The sequence below is a fragment of the Meriones unguiculatus genome, chromosome 14 (genome assembly GCF_030254825.1).
Source record: "Meriones unguiculatus strain TT.TT164.6M chromosome 14, Bangor_MerUng_6.1, whole genome shotgun sequence".
Taxonomy (NCBI): domain Eukaryota; kingdom Metazoa; phylum Chordata; class Mammalia; order Rodentia; family Muridae; genus Meriones; species Meriones unguiculatus.
The window spans coordinates 53295015-53311609 of record NC_083361.1 but is presented as its reverse complement, the minus strand read 5'-3'; the positions used below and the strand labels follow the sequence as shown (position 1 = coordinate 53311609).

Here is a 16595-nt window from a genome sequence, read left to right as displayed (position 1 = left end):
GGAGGTGAGGAGCCACAACTGAACACCTTTGCACATGCCCTGGGTGTGTGTTTGATTTTGGATCCATGCAAGTACTTTCCATAGTCATACTGACAAAAGCTCACTTCTAAGAATTAAAAGAAAATGAAACAAATTGATCTAAATGTTAATTTGCATCATAATGGAAAAACTAAACATGATTTCCAAGCATTGCAAAAAAGCGGCCACAGGGCACAGCATTGGTCTGGGATAGACTACCATGTAGATCCCAGAGCCTTCCCAGGGCTCCTGGAGATGATCCCTTCCGCACTCGAGGCCATTTGGTGGCCCATCCCTGCTGGGCTCTGCTGCAAAGACAGGAATAAAAGCCAGGAAATCCTAACTGAGCCCACAGCCCTACATCCTTGGCACCATTCATACTGTTATCTCTGGAACTGGGGTGTGATAAGCCGAATAAGACAAATGCATAATCATGTCGAGAATCAGAACCTGGGACACAAGAACAAGAGAGCACAAACGCAAGAACCCTGGAGCCCTGGCAAAATATCAGTATGAATCATTATGCAGTTCAATTTTGGAAATAGAGCACACTGGTTATTGTTTATTGAGCATAATTGCACAAAAATTATCCCCAAATTTAGTGGCTTAAAACATCAAACACTTATTATCTTGGGAATCCAACTATGGCTCAGCTGGGGCTTTTGGCTCAGAACTCTGTGGAGGCTGTAGTCAAGGTAGTTGTGAAGCCTGTTACAATCATAAGGCCTGAACAAAAAAGACCAGCTCCAAGTTCCCTCCCAGAGTTGTTGGCAGAGACTTAGGTCCCTTGCCTGCTGGCCTCTCTGGACAGAAACTCGGGGACTGCAGCAGAGCAGCTTGGCTCCCTTAGAGAACAAGCAAGAGGGAGAGAGGCATAAAGCACTCTTTCTATAACCTAACTTTGGAAGTGATATCCTAGTAATCACTTCTACCAGCTCATGGTCAGAGTGAGGGGCTTGCACGGCCTTAACTATCAGGAGATGGGATTGCTGGGAGCCTTGTCACACGTGCATGCCACATGTGTGCACTTCCTAACCTCTGCAGTAAGGAGCCTGAACTGCACCCGGGTTTTAGTCTCTAAACAGTATTTCACCTAGCTCCATGATGAAAGAATTAATTGATTTCAATCCCAGGACAAAAACTGAAATATGCTAGACTACTGGAACCTACTAAGGCCATCATGACAAGACTGAGGAACAACCCACCCCCCCCCGCAAAGAGCAGTTGGCTAAAGACATGGAAGCATCCATAAGCAAAGTATCTTCAGGACTACCCCATCAGGATGCAACCCAAGGATGCCAAGTGACAGTCCCTAATCGGTTGGTAGAAAAACCGATTCTTTTAAACATTGTTAAAGAGAAGGACTCAAGACTTAGCCAGCTTTTCTTGTGGGCACTATAATACCTGACGAGGGAAAGTTTGTCTATATGGGAGTTCAGAGAAACAACAGCAGAAGAAAAGATGCTATCAGAATGGCCAATGAATGGATCTAAATAATGATCATTTATTGCTGCTATAATCATCAAAAGAGAGATAACCAGATACCGTCAGCTCCCCCCCCCCAAAAAAAAAAAAGATGTAACAGTATCTATGAAGTTCTGCTCAAACAATCAAACTGATTATGAGAGCCCTGTATCTAAACACTGACCATTTTCCTGAACAGGGACAGAGGAGCATGAAGACAATCCCGCCAGAGAGTAATCAACCAAGCCAAGCACAAACACTGCCACTGGGTGAATGATACAGAGACTTACACCCTGTGTCGTGGTTAGTGTCGTCAGCTTGATGTGGTCATCTGAAACAACAGCCTGCCTTGAGGAATTGTCTAGATCGGATTGGCCTGGGAGTTGCCTAGATGGCTGTTCCATGGAGGAGAGCCCAGCTCATTCTGGGCAGCGAGTTCCCTAAGACTGGTCCTGTCTTACATACGAAAGCTGGGTAAGCATGCAGTCTTTGAAGAAACCAACAATCCATGGCTTCTGATTCCAGCTCCTGCTTGAGTTCCTGACCTGACTTCCCTCAGTGATGAGATGTCACCTACAAATGTAAAATGCATAAAGCCTGCCTCTTCTAAGTTGATTTTGGCCAGTGTTTTATGACAGCTACAGGAAAAAAAAAATAGAAAAAAAGAACCCAAAGATTGGAATAGAATCTGTAAGATAGAGAAGAGCAGTATAAAATGCATCAACCGTGAGGGAGGGAACCTTGCTTTTAGATCCCAGGCATGGGCAAACGCAAACATTAGCCAGCACTGGATGACACACAGAAATGACTGCTCGTTTTATTTTAGTTGTGACAATAGCATTGAAATTATTTCTAATAAAGCCCCAATATTTTAGAGATCCATAATTGGAATACTTAAAGGAAAAATGGGGTTGCTTTAGAGAACCAGAGGAGAGTGGGTTGGAGGTTAAGCACCATGGGACATGAGGAGCTGCAGACCGAGTCTGAAGCCGGCTAGTTTTCTCTCTAATTTTGTAGGTGTGGAAATTTTATGATAACAAATTGAAAGGATGGGTCTTTCAAAAGGATGCTACTTAAAAACAAAAAACAAACAAACAAACAAAAAAACTAGTGGGCATATCCTACTCTTATGTAACACTGTTGCTTATTTTCTACCCAATTCAGCAAGAGGAAAAGGTGACAGAAAACAAGAAAGAAGATTGGAAGGCATTCTTATCTGCAGATGGTATGATTCTATGCCAGGGAAAAGCCAAGAAAACAAATAAAAATGTATTTTGAGGGGGAAAAACTAAGAAAATTGACTGAATTAATGGCTTAGAATTTGATATAAAAAATCAATAAGTTTCTTTGTACCTACAAACAAGTCAGAAAAACGTAATGAAGCAAAAGATAACATTTATCAAAACAATAAGTAGGATAAAACACCAAAGAATAGAAAAAAGTGATGTGTGTTAGAGCTTATGAACAAGCTTTAAAAATAAACATGTCTGACCTGATAGGGTGAGAAAGTTTCCTTGGGCTGGGGAGGCATCTACACTGTAGAACTGAGACTCCCTCTAAGTAGATAAATGTCACACATGACAAATAAAGGTCCCAAGAGAAATTTTTGTGTGTGTAACTAAACAAGCTGATCCAAAACCTTATACAGAAAAACAGCCCCACAAGAGTCCCCAGGGAAGATATGAAAAAGAATGATGGTGATAAGGACAGGGACACGCCCCGCCACATGATAAAATGCACATTAACCCTATGAGTGAAGCAGCCGCAGTTGGAATCTGGGGGACTAGTCCCGGATGGACTCAGAGCCTGAAAAATACAGCAAAGGCAGTGCCCTCCACCAGGGCTGTTCTGCCACAGCCGGTCAGCTGCTTGGGTTCACGGCGCTCAAAATGTAACCTCTGTCTATACCCATACACCAAAACACTGCAGATGGATCAAATTTAATCTTTTAAATCACTGAAGTTCTAGATGAAAACATTAAAAAACTAATTTGAAGAATGTAAGGATTCTGCAGACCTTAAAGACTGAAAAAAGAAATCAATCATTTGAACACAATAAAATATTTCAGCAAAGCAATATATGAGAGAAAGAGAGAGGGGAAGAGAGAGTCAGAAGAAAACAAAGGCTGGGGGCAGCTCTTCACACCCGTGAACTTAGCACTGGGGAGACCGAGTCGGAGGATCGCAAGTTCAAAGCTAGAGTGTGATACCGGGTGAGATTCTGTCAGAACAGATCAAGCTCATGAAAACGCAGATAAGGGTAACCTGGGAAAACCTCCAATGTAAACCAAAGAGCTCACCACCTTTAAGTGAAGAAAAAAAAAAAAAGCACAAATCCATACAAACACGAAGGCCAAACCAGGACTTAAGAGAAACACTGGTCAAAACATAGCAGCGTCAGCCACAGGAGCGCGAAACAGGCCACGCAGAAGCATGGTGACTAATGTCCACTTCCCACAGGTCCGAAAGTCCCAATCTTCAGGTCAACCAACTGGGGATGACAATAACTTCTAACTCTATGTGTACTGAACCTGTGCAGAAATCTACTCTTGCCCTTATCCCCTAAACAACACTTAATAAAATATCCACTTACACAGCATTTACCTGTCGTTAATATTGTATGTCTGAGAGAGAGATAAGCCAGGTACACATGAGTACGCACTTGCACAGGTTCCAAGCACACAATGTATCATTTGCTATAGAGGACTTGAGGATCTATGGGGTATCATGGAGGAGCCCCTAGATATCAAAAGACAACTGTATGTTAGAAATTTGCTAAGACCATGGATCTTAAATATTGTCTATTCCACGCAGAAGAGGCCTGTGATAGGTGATGATATATTAACTATCCTTGATTGTAGAGATTACATCACAATGCATTTTTATAAAGAAGCATGTTGTATACATTTACAAACATATTTTTATTTTCCAGTTATACTCTAGTAAATCTCAGGGGGTTGGGGACTAGATCCAGTTGAGGAATGGACAAAGGGTAAGTTCTTTTGACTGTAGTTTTTGGGGTATGTAGGTGTGTATGTATGTGTGGTGTGTATGTGCTTCTGGCTGCAGGCACCCATGTGGCCACCCATGCGGAGGCCAAGGGTCAATGCCAATTGTCTTCTTTTATGGCTCTTCACTCTAAGTTTTGAAGCAAGGTCTCTCACTGAAATGGAAGCTTCAGGTTCCAGGTAGACCAGCTGGCCACAGCCTTCTACCTATAGGATTTGCCTGTCTCCAGCGCTCCCTTTTCCCTGCTCGCCAGTACTGGGTTACAGGCATATGTTGTTGTCCGGTTATGTTAAGGAGCAGAACTTAGACCATTGAGCTTGTGCAGTAAACACTGAGCCACTGAGAAGCCTCCTCCATTCCACAAATGTTATGTTAATGATTTGGATCTGAAGTGTCCCCCCAGAAGCCCACGTATTAAATGCGATGGCCCCAGCTGATGGTTCTAACGTGAAGTAATAGAACCTTTAAGAGTGAGGCTAAAAGAAAGCTGAGCAAGGCAATAAGCAGCGCCCTTTTATGGCCTCTGCATTAGCTCCTGCTTTCATGTTCTTACCCTGTCTGAGTTTCTAACCTGACCTCTTTCACTGATGGAAGAAATGTGGAAGTGTAAGCCAAATTAAAAAAAAAAAAAAAAGAGTGAGGCATAGTTGGAAGAAATTAGGTTATTGGAGTGTGACCTTGAAGTGGATTTGGGAGCTTGACCCTTTCTCTCTCTTTCTGCATCCTAGAATCCTTTAAGTGGAAAAGAAGAAAAAACAAAACAAAACAAAAACAGCACAAATCCATAAGAAACATAAAGATGCCATGAGGTAAAATCTCCCCCCCTCACTACTGCCATGGTGTTCTGCCTCACAACAGGCCCCCAAACAACAGAGCCACCCAACCAAAGCCTGAAACCTTCCTGCTTATAAGTAAATCTTAGTTATTTTGTCACAATAACAATGTACAGGAAAGGCTTGGGAAAAGAGACACAAGCCAGGCATGGTAACTTGTGCCTCACTCCCAGCAGTTGAGAGGCAGAAGCATGAATCTGAGGCCAACATGGGCCACAATGCAAAGAAGTAAAACCAAACCAGAAGGGAGGGCAGGAGGGAGACATGAATGGCTTAGCTTAACTTATAAACTACTGGCATGATGCTCATCTTCATTTCTGAGGAAAGACAACCATGTGAAAGAATGCCACTCTATACCTAGTGCCTGGGCAATATGATGCCACTGTATACCTAAGTGCCCAGGATAAGATCATCTACTGGAGAGCACAGCACATGGGTGAGCCAGCACTTTTATCAACAGCTGTTAAGAGTTAGAGCTGTTAGAGTGTGGATATGAAGTGTCTCACCAAAAGTCTTGATCCCCAGATAGTGATCTAATCACTGACTGAGAGGCGACTGGGTCCTGGGGTCTCTGATCCAATCAATGGTTTAATTCACCAATGGGTTCATAGCTTGTTGGCACCACTGGGAAGAAATAATAGCTCTTGGAGGTGGCACCTGGTTAAAGAAAGTTAAGTCAGCTGAAAACATATTCCTAGGGGCTGTATCTTGTGTCTCTGTCTTTCTCCTTCCTGTCTGCCATTCAGTGAGCTGACCTGGCCTGCCACATGCTTCATCACCACAGGCCCATTGCAATGGAGCCTGGCGAGCACAGTCTGGAAGAGTGACACAAATTAAACCCTCTCTTAAGTTGTTTATTTGGGTATTTGATCATAGCAACATGAAAAATAATTAGCACAGTGATCAAGGTCTCTGTCTCGTGCCCCCAAGGCACTTCAGCCATGTCCATCAAAGTTGGCATGCTCTATAGTTGACAAAGGCTGCTAACTCCGCTTTAAGTGCTCCTTTAGAACAACTCACATCTCAGCATATGGCTGCTTACTGCTGCACTGGCCAAAACCCCCCAAGAGTTGGTTTTTAACGGACTGGTTGATACACCACTGACCATCCAGGGGTCATGCTCTGGATGACTGCTAGCTTGAACAGTCAGCCGGATCCCAGCAATCTCCAGCATTTACCAAGAAAAGAAAGTGCAAGCTGAAGGCCCCACGTGGCCAGCATCTATTTGCAGCAGAGGTCTGTATATAAGCTGGTATAAATCCCAGAAGCTTCAGGGGGGAGTCAAAGGAGATTTAGTAGTGGCTTCCACTGAAGAGAAGACAGGCTCTGAACTGAGTTTTCTGAACTGTGCAGGTACAAAAGAAGGACATTCCACAGGGATTTCCAGAGGGAATTCATTTTCACCTCTGTGGATCCTGGCCTGATCTGAACTCTATCTTAAAGAAATCTTTAAAGCCCTCTGCTAAGCAATAAAAGTTCCTATTTTAAAACAGGTGTAATGCCTGCCATTGAGTACTAACCAAAAATGATCTTGTTTGTAAAAGAGAAAAGCTGTTTGCTTTCCTAACCCCTCTTTGAATTCCCATGATCCTTGTGGTCCCACAGAGCCACCTGATACCCATCCTGCCAACACTGCCCTACACCTCTGTCATCTCAGGAGCCTTGTACCCTCACAGTCAAAGAGGACACCTCTATCCAGGGGTCCTCTGAACAGGCTTGGCCCCAGGTATTCATTTAAGAGCAAGGGAAATCTTGGATCCAAGCACCCTACTAGGTGGCTTTGCCACCGTGAAGACCCCTGATAGAAGGCAAGTTTGAAAGGCAGTCTCAGCTCCTGGGCAAGAAGCCTCGTACACTGGGGTCCCCATTCTTCCTCTTGGCCAGCATGCAGGCTAGGCATGGCACACTGACAAGTTACAGATGGGGTTGTTAAGGAACAACCTGGCCCTGACACATGAGGCCAAGAATTATGGCAGGATGAGCATACAGCTGAGGTGGGATTCTGGGACTGCACACATCCCACAAGAGCATCTGCTCACATACAGGGAGGAACGGGGTACTTTGTTATTTTGTCATCGTTGTTATTTTGGACTAATGCAGCCACCACTAGGTGGCACTGCATTTGGCTAGTACCAATCTTTTTCGTTTTGAAAAGCACATGCAAGCTGGACTTCTACACAGGGTGCAATTCTTGACACATCCTCTATGCCGGGATTCATGAACATCTGGAAGGTGCCTTCTAAACTTCATCACTCTGGGAAGTCTTCAGGGGACTTCAAGCCAACTGCTCACTCTCACTGACCCTCCATTCCTTCCTCTGCGATGATGCTTACCTCTTAACTGCTATCAGAGTTAAGTGAAGAGTTGATATATTGGAGAGCTTAGATCACTGCGCCTGATTCAAACGAGGCACAGTTGGGTTTTGCTTACCTTCCTATGCAGGTTTTCCCATCTTTCTACCCACCTACTCATCCGTCCATCCATCTGCCTATTATTACTTTGAGTGCTGGGATTGACGTCAAGGCTTCACATATGTCATGCATATGCCCTACCACCAGGCCACACCCCCAACTTTCCTCATCATCAAGGGCACATTGGATAGAAATCACAGACTAAAAGCTAATGGCTCTAAGTGCAGGCATGGCCCTATCCCTCTTCAGCCATGGCTATCAACTATATTACTTTAGCTGTGGGGCAGAAAGTCCATATTTCTTGGAGGGTAACTGGTCAGGTGACATGATACAGGAATAGTACACTGCACAGGGCTGGGCCACAGCATGCCCAGGTGTTCTGGGTAAGATTTTTTTTAATTTTTACTTTTATATTAATTAGTTTATTCACTTTGTATCCCAGCCGTAGCCCCTTCCCTCTTCCCCTCCCAATCCCCCTCACCCTCCCTCATCTGCTCCTATGCCCCTCTCCAAGTCCACGGACAGGGGAGGTCCTCCTCCCCTTCCATCTGACCCTAGCTTATCCGGTCTCATCCAAACTGGCTGCATTGTCCTCCTCCGTGGCCTGGCAAGGCTGCTCCCTCATCCAGGGGAGGCAGTCAAAGAGCTAGCCACTGAGTTCATGTCAGAGACAGTCCATGTTCCCTTACTAGGGTACCCACTTGGATAATGAGGTACCATGGGCTACATCTGAGCAGGGGTTCTAGGTTATGTAATGAATGGTCCTTGGTTGGAGTATCAGTCTCAGAAAAGCCCCCTGTGCCCAGATATTTTGGTTCTGTTGCTATCCTTGTGGAGCTCCTGTCCTCTCCAGGTCTTACTATCTCTCCCTTCTTTCCTAAGATTCCCTGCATTCTGCCCAAAGTTTGTTTATGAGTCTCATTATCTGCTTTTATACAATGTTGGGTAGAGTCTTTCAGAGTCTGGCTAAGATTTTGTTTTGCTTTTTATCAACCTGATATAAACTACAGTCATCTGAGAGGAGGGAACCACAATTGAGAAAATTCCTACGTAATACTGGCCTGTAGGCAAGTGTGTGGTGCATTTTCTTTATTAATAATTGATATGGGAGGGCCCAGCCTATTGTAGGCAGTGCCTTCCATGGACAGGTGCTCCCAGATGGTATAAAAAAAGCAGGCTGAATGAGGCAATAAAAAGCATTCTCCATGGTATCTTCTTCAGTTCTTGCCTCTAGATTTCTGCCCTGAGTTCCAGCCCTGACTTCCCCTAGTGATGGATATGACCTGAGTTGTAAGCTGAAATAAACCCCTTTCTCCTAAGTAGTTTTTGGTCATCGTATTTATCATGGCAATAGAAACCCTAAGATCAGTGTTAGGATGAAGATGTCCTCACTTGTGTGTCTACTGTTGTTCTCACAGTTTTAACAACCATCTCATGTAAAATAAGGCCTGAGCTAGGGTCAAAGGCTGTCTCTTATTAGCTTTCCAGAAAGGCAATCATCCAGGTAACTTAGACTTCTGACATGGGTGTGTGGTCCACTCCTCAACAGCAGTCTCACAGGCATTTCTCGGGTCTTCAGGATTTCTACCACAGTTCTCTTCAGTCTAGAAGCCTGAAACACTCACTAGCTGGAGGCACTAGTTTAACAGACTAGGGCTTATTCAATCAACACCTCCCCAGACCTTCCCTGAGGCGACAGAAAGCCAAGCACACATTTTCCCAACACTAAACCTGGGTGGGATTGAAGGCTTCATGGGACACAGTTCTGGTCCGTGAGAAGCAACAAGTGCCTTGAAGAGCCTCTAGGTATTTGGTTTCCTACACATAGTCTCACACAGTGGAGAAGAGCCTTGAACTTGGTATGGAGGATGACATTGAACTCCTGATTAAGCTGCCTCTACCTCCTCAGTGTTGGGATTACAGGCCTGCACCACCATACCCAGACTCCCCCAAACTCTTTTAATAAATTCCCCCTAAACATTCAGACTCACGGGGTGTCCTAAACCTCAACTAGAGATGGGGACGTTAATTTTGAGAGAATAAGTTGGGAGCTATAGATCATTGACCTCCTCCACAGAATCCGTAGTGAGATTATACCCATAAGCTATTTATAGCTAGTCTAACAGGGCTGCCTGATGGCTCACGCAAAGTGTCCACTATGATGAGTGTATGGACCTCATGCAGTTTTAAGACCACCAAGATATACTTGACCAGTCGGAGCTATCTTTATCATAGAAATGCTGTTTATTGGTGGAGCTGACAAGCTATTTCTCAGTTACCTGGGGAACAGGCATAGAAAGCTATAGAGGATGTAATTCTCAGGCAGATAACACATTCACCCCTGTGTGTGTGTGTGTGATACACAGGTATTCATACAGGCACATGTGTGTGGAGGTCAGAAGTCAGTGGTGGGCATGTTCCATGGCTGCATTCCATCTTACCTGAACATGAGACCCAGAGCTTGTCAATTTGGTTAAGAAGTGGCCAAAGAGTTCTTATCTCTAAGCCCCTCAAAAAATGTCGGTGTTAGAGACATGCATCACTGCGCCTGACTTTTTACATGGGTGCTGAGGATCCAAACGTGTGTCTTCATGCTTGCATGGCAGGCACTTGAACAGCTGGGCCACCTTCATGGTCCCTTTCCTCACGCTTACTCACAGAAGTGCTTGAACGCACAGGGAGAGACTAGAGAGCCATCCAGACAGTGAGGCTGCGAGGCTGAAGACAAGACCAGGGGAAGTGAGGATGCTGATCTGTCGCAGTCGGTGGGTGATCAGCGGCTCCCCTCCAGACTTCTTCTCTGCTACAGATGCAACTGGCAGGCGGGTCCTCGCACCCAAGCCCGTCCCAGCTTGGAAAGGTGTCTAACGCCAGATAGTTCTCTTAAGCTCGTTCAGTATATTCTAAGTTTTCCTGTGATCTCGTCACTATCTCTTTTTGTCATTTTATAGGACTTTTGGTTCATGAAGGTTTTGTTGGATATTAATTATCTTATATGAAGGGATAAGCTTTCCATTAAGGTTTCCATATTTTCATAATGACCAATTAGTTTCTCTCCTAAATTAGGGCTACATTTTGAGTTGCCAGCACTGGTGTGAGCTGTTAACAAGCAGTTTACACAGGCTGAGCTGGTGTGGGAGCGCTTACTCATTCTGAGGTGGCTAGAGAGTCTCAAGCGGTTCAGACTCATAAGCCTTTCTAGGAAGCTACAAGATACAGTCAGACGGAACACATGGACACCTTCTAGAACAGCCTCTTCCCTCCCTCCTTGCAGAGACAAGACTGGGGGCTGTCTGTCCTAACCATGCCCCATTCAGAGATAGTTTGACAGTTACACAGTTCTTTCCAAATGAAGCCATGATTAGCCAACAAGTCCATTTCCTAGATCCATACAACCCCATAACCCTGAGGAGTTGTGGCTGAGTCATGCTCACCCTTGCTTCAGCCCAACAAGACAAGTAAGTGGTGCAGAGAGATATGGAGATTTTCATTAATGATGCCTCCTTCAGAACAGAACCCAGTCATACCCCACCATGGAGTGACAAGATGGGTGTGGTCTCTTCCTGCCAATTATCCGACCCTGAAAAACTACAGCCAGCCAAGTTGCTACGATCAATACATAGCTTGCTGGTTTAATGCAAACCAGCTAGAGCCAGTTGGAACCAGCAAAAATATACCTAGAGCCACAAGCAGATTGCTGGGCAAAAGCCATCTGAGCCTATTTGCATTGGGTAACTTGGAGTCCATTCTACTTGGGTTTTAAATATGAGTTCTCATAGTTAAAACTAATTCTCTTCCAAATGAAATAGCATTATGCTGCTTATAACAGTCAAAAGAGTAAACCAGTTGAACCTGGTTAAGCCTGCTTCAAACTCAGTCTTCAAGGAGAACTTTAAAAACAGAAGAGTTCCGTTATTTACCAAAAGTGCAAAGCATTTAAGCATTTCGGTTTAAAGCCATTTGTTTTGAAGATCCATTTACCCTGCCCCTATAAATATTCATAAGAATTAATTATCAGCTTATTTAGAGAATTAATAAAACTCACATTGTTTATTATAACACATTAGAGGCAGGAAACATTCTCCTGGCAGAGACAGGCCCTTCTCAAAAGGTTCTTTGCTCTGATGTTGAACCCAGTGGGGACCCTGTGGAGAGCGGATACATGCAGACCGCACTGTACATCAGCTCCGTCAAAAGCCGAGTAGGAGCCCCCCCCCCAAATGCTGATCCAGAACTAGTCGGTCAAGACAGTCTGCTTTGCTCTTTATGGAATGGGAACACGCACTGATAATCTTGAAAAGGGTGGGAGGGGAAGGTGGAAAAGGGTGTGAAAGGGAACAGCCTGCATTTGGATGTCATTATAACCACCCTGATGAAAAGTAGACCATAATGAGCCACTTACATAGACACATCTCAGTGCATTAATCCAGCCCTCCTTGTCATCTGTGATGCAGTTAACGAAGTTAAAACACATGAATGGTCCTCACTGTGCCTTGCATCAAATCAGGCAGATGAGCTGGGAGCCCCTCCCCCACAGTGGGCTAAAGCAGAATGCAAAGAGCGGAATGCCTGAGGGCACCTTGCTGGAAACAGTGCTTTCCAAGAAAATGTCTCAGGAGAAACCCACGCGCAAAAGGACCATTTGCTTTGATATAAAGTGTAGGGGCCTCCTGAGAGATAAAATGTGAGATCACTTACCAGCCACAAAGCTCGGAAACGATGCCACCTTCTTTGTCTGTTGAGAAATAACAATGGCAATGAACATAGTAATTGCAAAAGGCTGATTTATGTGACTCGAACCCCATGAATGGCTAGTGTTCCCAAGAAGTCAGATCCACACAGCAAGTCTCTTATACAGGAAATGGGAAACTGAGAAGGATCACAAAAGCCTGCAAACCAAACCTCAAGGACCCCTAGTTTGGCATGTCAAAGTGAGAAGAAACCTAAAGACCAGTAAGCCCAATGGTTCTTAAATCACTGAGCATGATAATTTCCTGGGCATGTCTTCAAGACCACAATGAAGGAGATGGACTCCATTTCACTGGTGATGACAAGTATTTCAACAGGGCTAGAACATCTTGTTTCAACTACCCCAAAGAAAGAAAGTAACTTGCCTATGCCCTAATTTGAATGACAGAGCCATGTTGTTGGTTTAGAACTGTGGCTCTCAATCAGGAGGATTTTTGTCCTTAAAAATAAGTTGGTCAATGTCTGGAGACGTTTTGTTGTCCCAACTGAGGTGTAGAGTAGCTGGTGCTGGTATCTGGTGGGTGGGGATGGTCATGGACCACCTATGGAGCACAGTGCAGCCTGTCCCAAAGTGACTGTCTGCATTACATGTCAATGACCCTGCTTTTGAGAAATCCAGGCTACCCTCGAGTTTCTACCAGATCAGGGAGCACCGGAGATCCTCACACTATCCTCATGGAGTACCAGGTATCAGAACATAGTCTTCAGGGAGCATGAGGGATCCTAGCCCAACACCAGAGCCAAGGAGCACCACAGATCTCCATCCACAGGGAGCCCAAGGGATCCATACCCCGTCATCAGGGAGCACCCGTGACCCCCCACACCATCATCAGTGTTCTCCAAACCATCGGCAGTGCACCAACAGCTGATGAGTCCTCACGACGTGCCCTTCCCCTCCTCCCAGGACAGAGCACCCACATCCCTTCCTCAGACAGCAGTCCCAGGCTGGCTTGACCTGGACACCCGTCCCCCAGATCCCGGGTGGTACAAGAACTAGGAGAGGAAGATGACCATAACACAGCTGGTAACTCCATCATGAGCACTCTGGTCCAGAACTCTCGTCTTTGGAAGAAAATTACCTCTGGGATGTTATTATTGTCAGTGGGTCCATTGAGATCAGAGCGCTGCTGTTTCCTTGGCTGCTCCAAGCCATTGCAAACCTGGAAACCGGAAAGTTGATTATGTGTTTATATAGACACAAAGCAAAAAACTGCATATTCAATCAGAATCAATTGTATAAAATACATGTGTGTAGGGACATGTATACATGTGTCCAACTATTCATACACATTCAATTAAACTGATATGCAATGAATACGTATACTTTTATATTTCTAAAACATTTAGCTTTTATTAGTTACTATTATTTTTATTTTCATAAAGCAGATAATTTACCACTTGAACTTTTCAGTGTACAGTTGAAAGGCATAAAATATATTAATGTTGCTGAACAGCCATCACCACCATCCATTCCAAGGACACATGTCATAATTCAAAATTGCAACCTGGGATGGACAGCCTGGTCTATCCGGCAGTCAGGTATGTGAACTGCTTTTTCAGAGGTCCCGTATTCAGTTCCCAGAACTCACACTGGGCCACACACAGCTCCCTTTAACTCCAGCTCCAGGGGATCTGACACCCTTTTCTGGCCTTCACCAGCACTCATACAGATACATACAATTAAATAAAAATGAAGGCAAACATTCCAAACCAGCCTGAATCCATGTAACCACAATTTCCAATTCCTCCCCAGTCCTCTTTGCCATGCAGGCCCCATTCACTCTTTTCTCTGGGTCTATGAATTGGGGCATTTTAAGTACCTGGGGTACAAGGCACTACATAGTGTTTATCTGTTGGTGACTGGCCTATTTCATTTAGCATGGTGTCCCCAAGATTCATCCATGTTATACTCTCAGAATTTCCCTCCTGGAGGCTGAACAGCATTCTACTGTGTATATGTGACACACTCTTTGCTCATCCATTGAAGGCAGTGTGGGTTGCTCTCACCCTTTGGCTGTTCCAAGCAATGCTGTTGAAAACTTGGGTGTGTGAGCATGTCTTTGAGGCTTTTTGTTTCCTCTGGACCTATCCCCACAGTTACTACCACTGGATCAGATGCTGAGCACATTTTAGTGGGTTTCTTTTAATGATTCTCTCTTGTATTTCCCATGGTGGTACTTTCCTCTCACACTGTTCAAGAGTGAAAAACCATACTAGGCCACAGAGGAGGACAATGCAGCCAGTCCTGATGAGACCTGATGGACTAGGGTCAGATGGAAGGGGAGGAGGACCTCCCCTATCAGTGGACTGGGGGAGGGGCATGGGAGGAGAAGAGGGAGGGAGGGCAGGATTGGCAGGGGACGATGGAAGAGCTACAGCTGGGATGCAAAGTGAATAAATTGTAATAAATTAAAATATAAATTAAAAAAATTAAAAAAATCATATCATTAGAATAAATCTGGGTTCTTCGGTGAGGATAAATGCAAATGAATCAACATAGTACTACTACAAAAAATAAAATAAACATGCCATGAAGCATTAAATCTCCTCTTAAAATATGGTCTCAACCCATAACTTCCTTTACTTCAAACAAAACAATTTAACACTTAAGGTGTATTTCCTGCATTTAGCTCCTTACACCCTGCAGAAAACAGAAGCAAGATGTAACATACTGAAGTCACTGCCCAAACCATTTGCTTCAGAGGCTGTGAATGCTTCTGGCGACTGCCAGACTTGCAAAGTGCTCAGGAGAAGGTGCCAGGGGGTAGCTGCCCATCCTGGTTCTACGCTGTCATCACCAGTGATTCTCACCTTCCTAATGCCGTGACCCTTTCGTACAGTTAGCTCCTCATGTTGTGGTGACCCCCAACCATGACATTATTTTTGTTGCTACTTCATAACTGTAACTTTGCCACTGTAGATATCTGCTATGCAGATGGTCTTAGACAATCTCTGTGATGGGGTCAGCGGCAACCGCAGGTTGAGAGCTGCTGGTGAGTCACTGCCATAGTCCCTGATGGTAGTCCACTCCTCCAGTAAGTTTACATACAAAATTAAAGAACCAGGATCCTGGCACTGACAGGAACAAACATGGGCCCTCAGGTAGTCAGAATGGCTCTTGGCCAAGCCTTCTCTCCTCTACCGCAGGTTTCACTAGAGTTCAGAGGTGGGGCAGGTGAACACCTGCACTTGAGGCAGCTTTCTGAGGACAGGGAAGGCGAAGAGAGTCTTCCTGCCACATCCTATGGATGTGACATCCCAGACACCCTTCACAGGGCCTGTCTTCCTGTCCCAGTAGCTTAGGAAGTGCTGGGACACCGCTGGAGCCTGGGCCTGTCTAGGATCTGGCTGGTCCTTCCTTCCCCTGGAGGCCTGCATTGTGTCAGTCTCCGTTGCTAACAACAGGGTTCCCTAGACTTTAGCATGCAGCAAAGAAAAGGTTCATCTGGCATCACACAACCGGATGCCAAGGGCATGTGTCTGGTGACAGTCTTCCTCCTGTCAGTCCTGATTTGGTGACTTCACAATATAAGAGACAGGGAATGAGACAAGGAATCTTGTCTAATTTCTCTTTTCATAAAGTCCCCAGGATCTAGTCATGAGGACACTCCCTCCCCCATAAGGTTATCTAACTTCCTCCCAAAGACTCCATGTAGTTGGATTAACTGTCAGCCCACCCACCCCATCTCTCTTCTTTTTGGGTTTGTCGAGACAGGGTTTCCCTGTGTAGCCTTGGCTATCCTGGAACTCCCTCTGTAGACCAGACCAGCCTTGAACTCATGGATCCATCTGCCTCTACCTCCCAAATGCTGGGATTAAAGGCGTGTGCCACCACTGCCTGACCTGTTTCCAGCCTCTTAATACTTCAAAATGAGGAGCAAATTAACTTAATCCAAACTATAAATCCAACTTAAATCCAACTATAAATCCAAACTTAATCCAAACTATAGCTGTGCAACTTAAATCCAAACTATAGCTGTGCTTATCTGTGACCTGCATGAATTCCTAGGCCTGGCCAGACCACACAGATAAACACCTGTCCTTCTGTCCTGGTGGACCAGCCAGACAACAGGTGAGCCCCGAACTTGTCCTTCTGTCCTGGTGCATGCCAG

General features: G+C 45.0%; 1 protein-coding gene across 7 annotated transcripts in view; it reads right to left on the bottom strand.

The window, feature by feature from the left end:
- Positions 1 to 16595, bottom strand: part of Apba2 (amyloid beta precursor protein binding family A member 2) — a 236214-nt gene that overhangs the window by 25484 nt on the left and 194135 nt on the right. For all 7 annotated transcript variants that reach the window (XM_060367275.1, XM_060367277.1, XM_060367279.1 and 4 more), the window contains 2 exons: positions 13563 to 13643; positions 12433 to 12469 (listed from right to left, as the gene is read on the bottom strand). In XM_060367275.1, coding sequence (XP_060223258.1) covers positions 12433 to 12469; positions 13563 to 13643 — 118 coding nt within the window. The remainder of the gene's footprint in view (positions 1 to 12432; positions 12470 to 13562; positions 13644 to 16595) is intronic.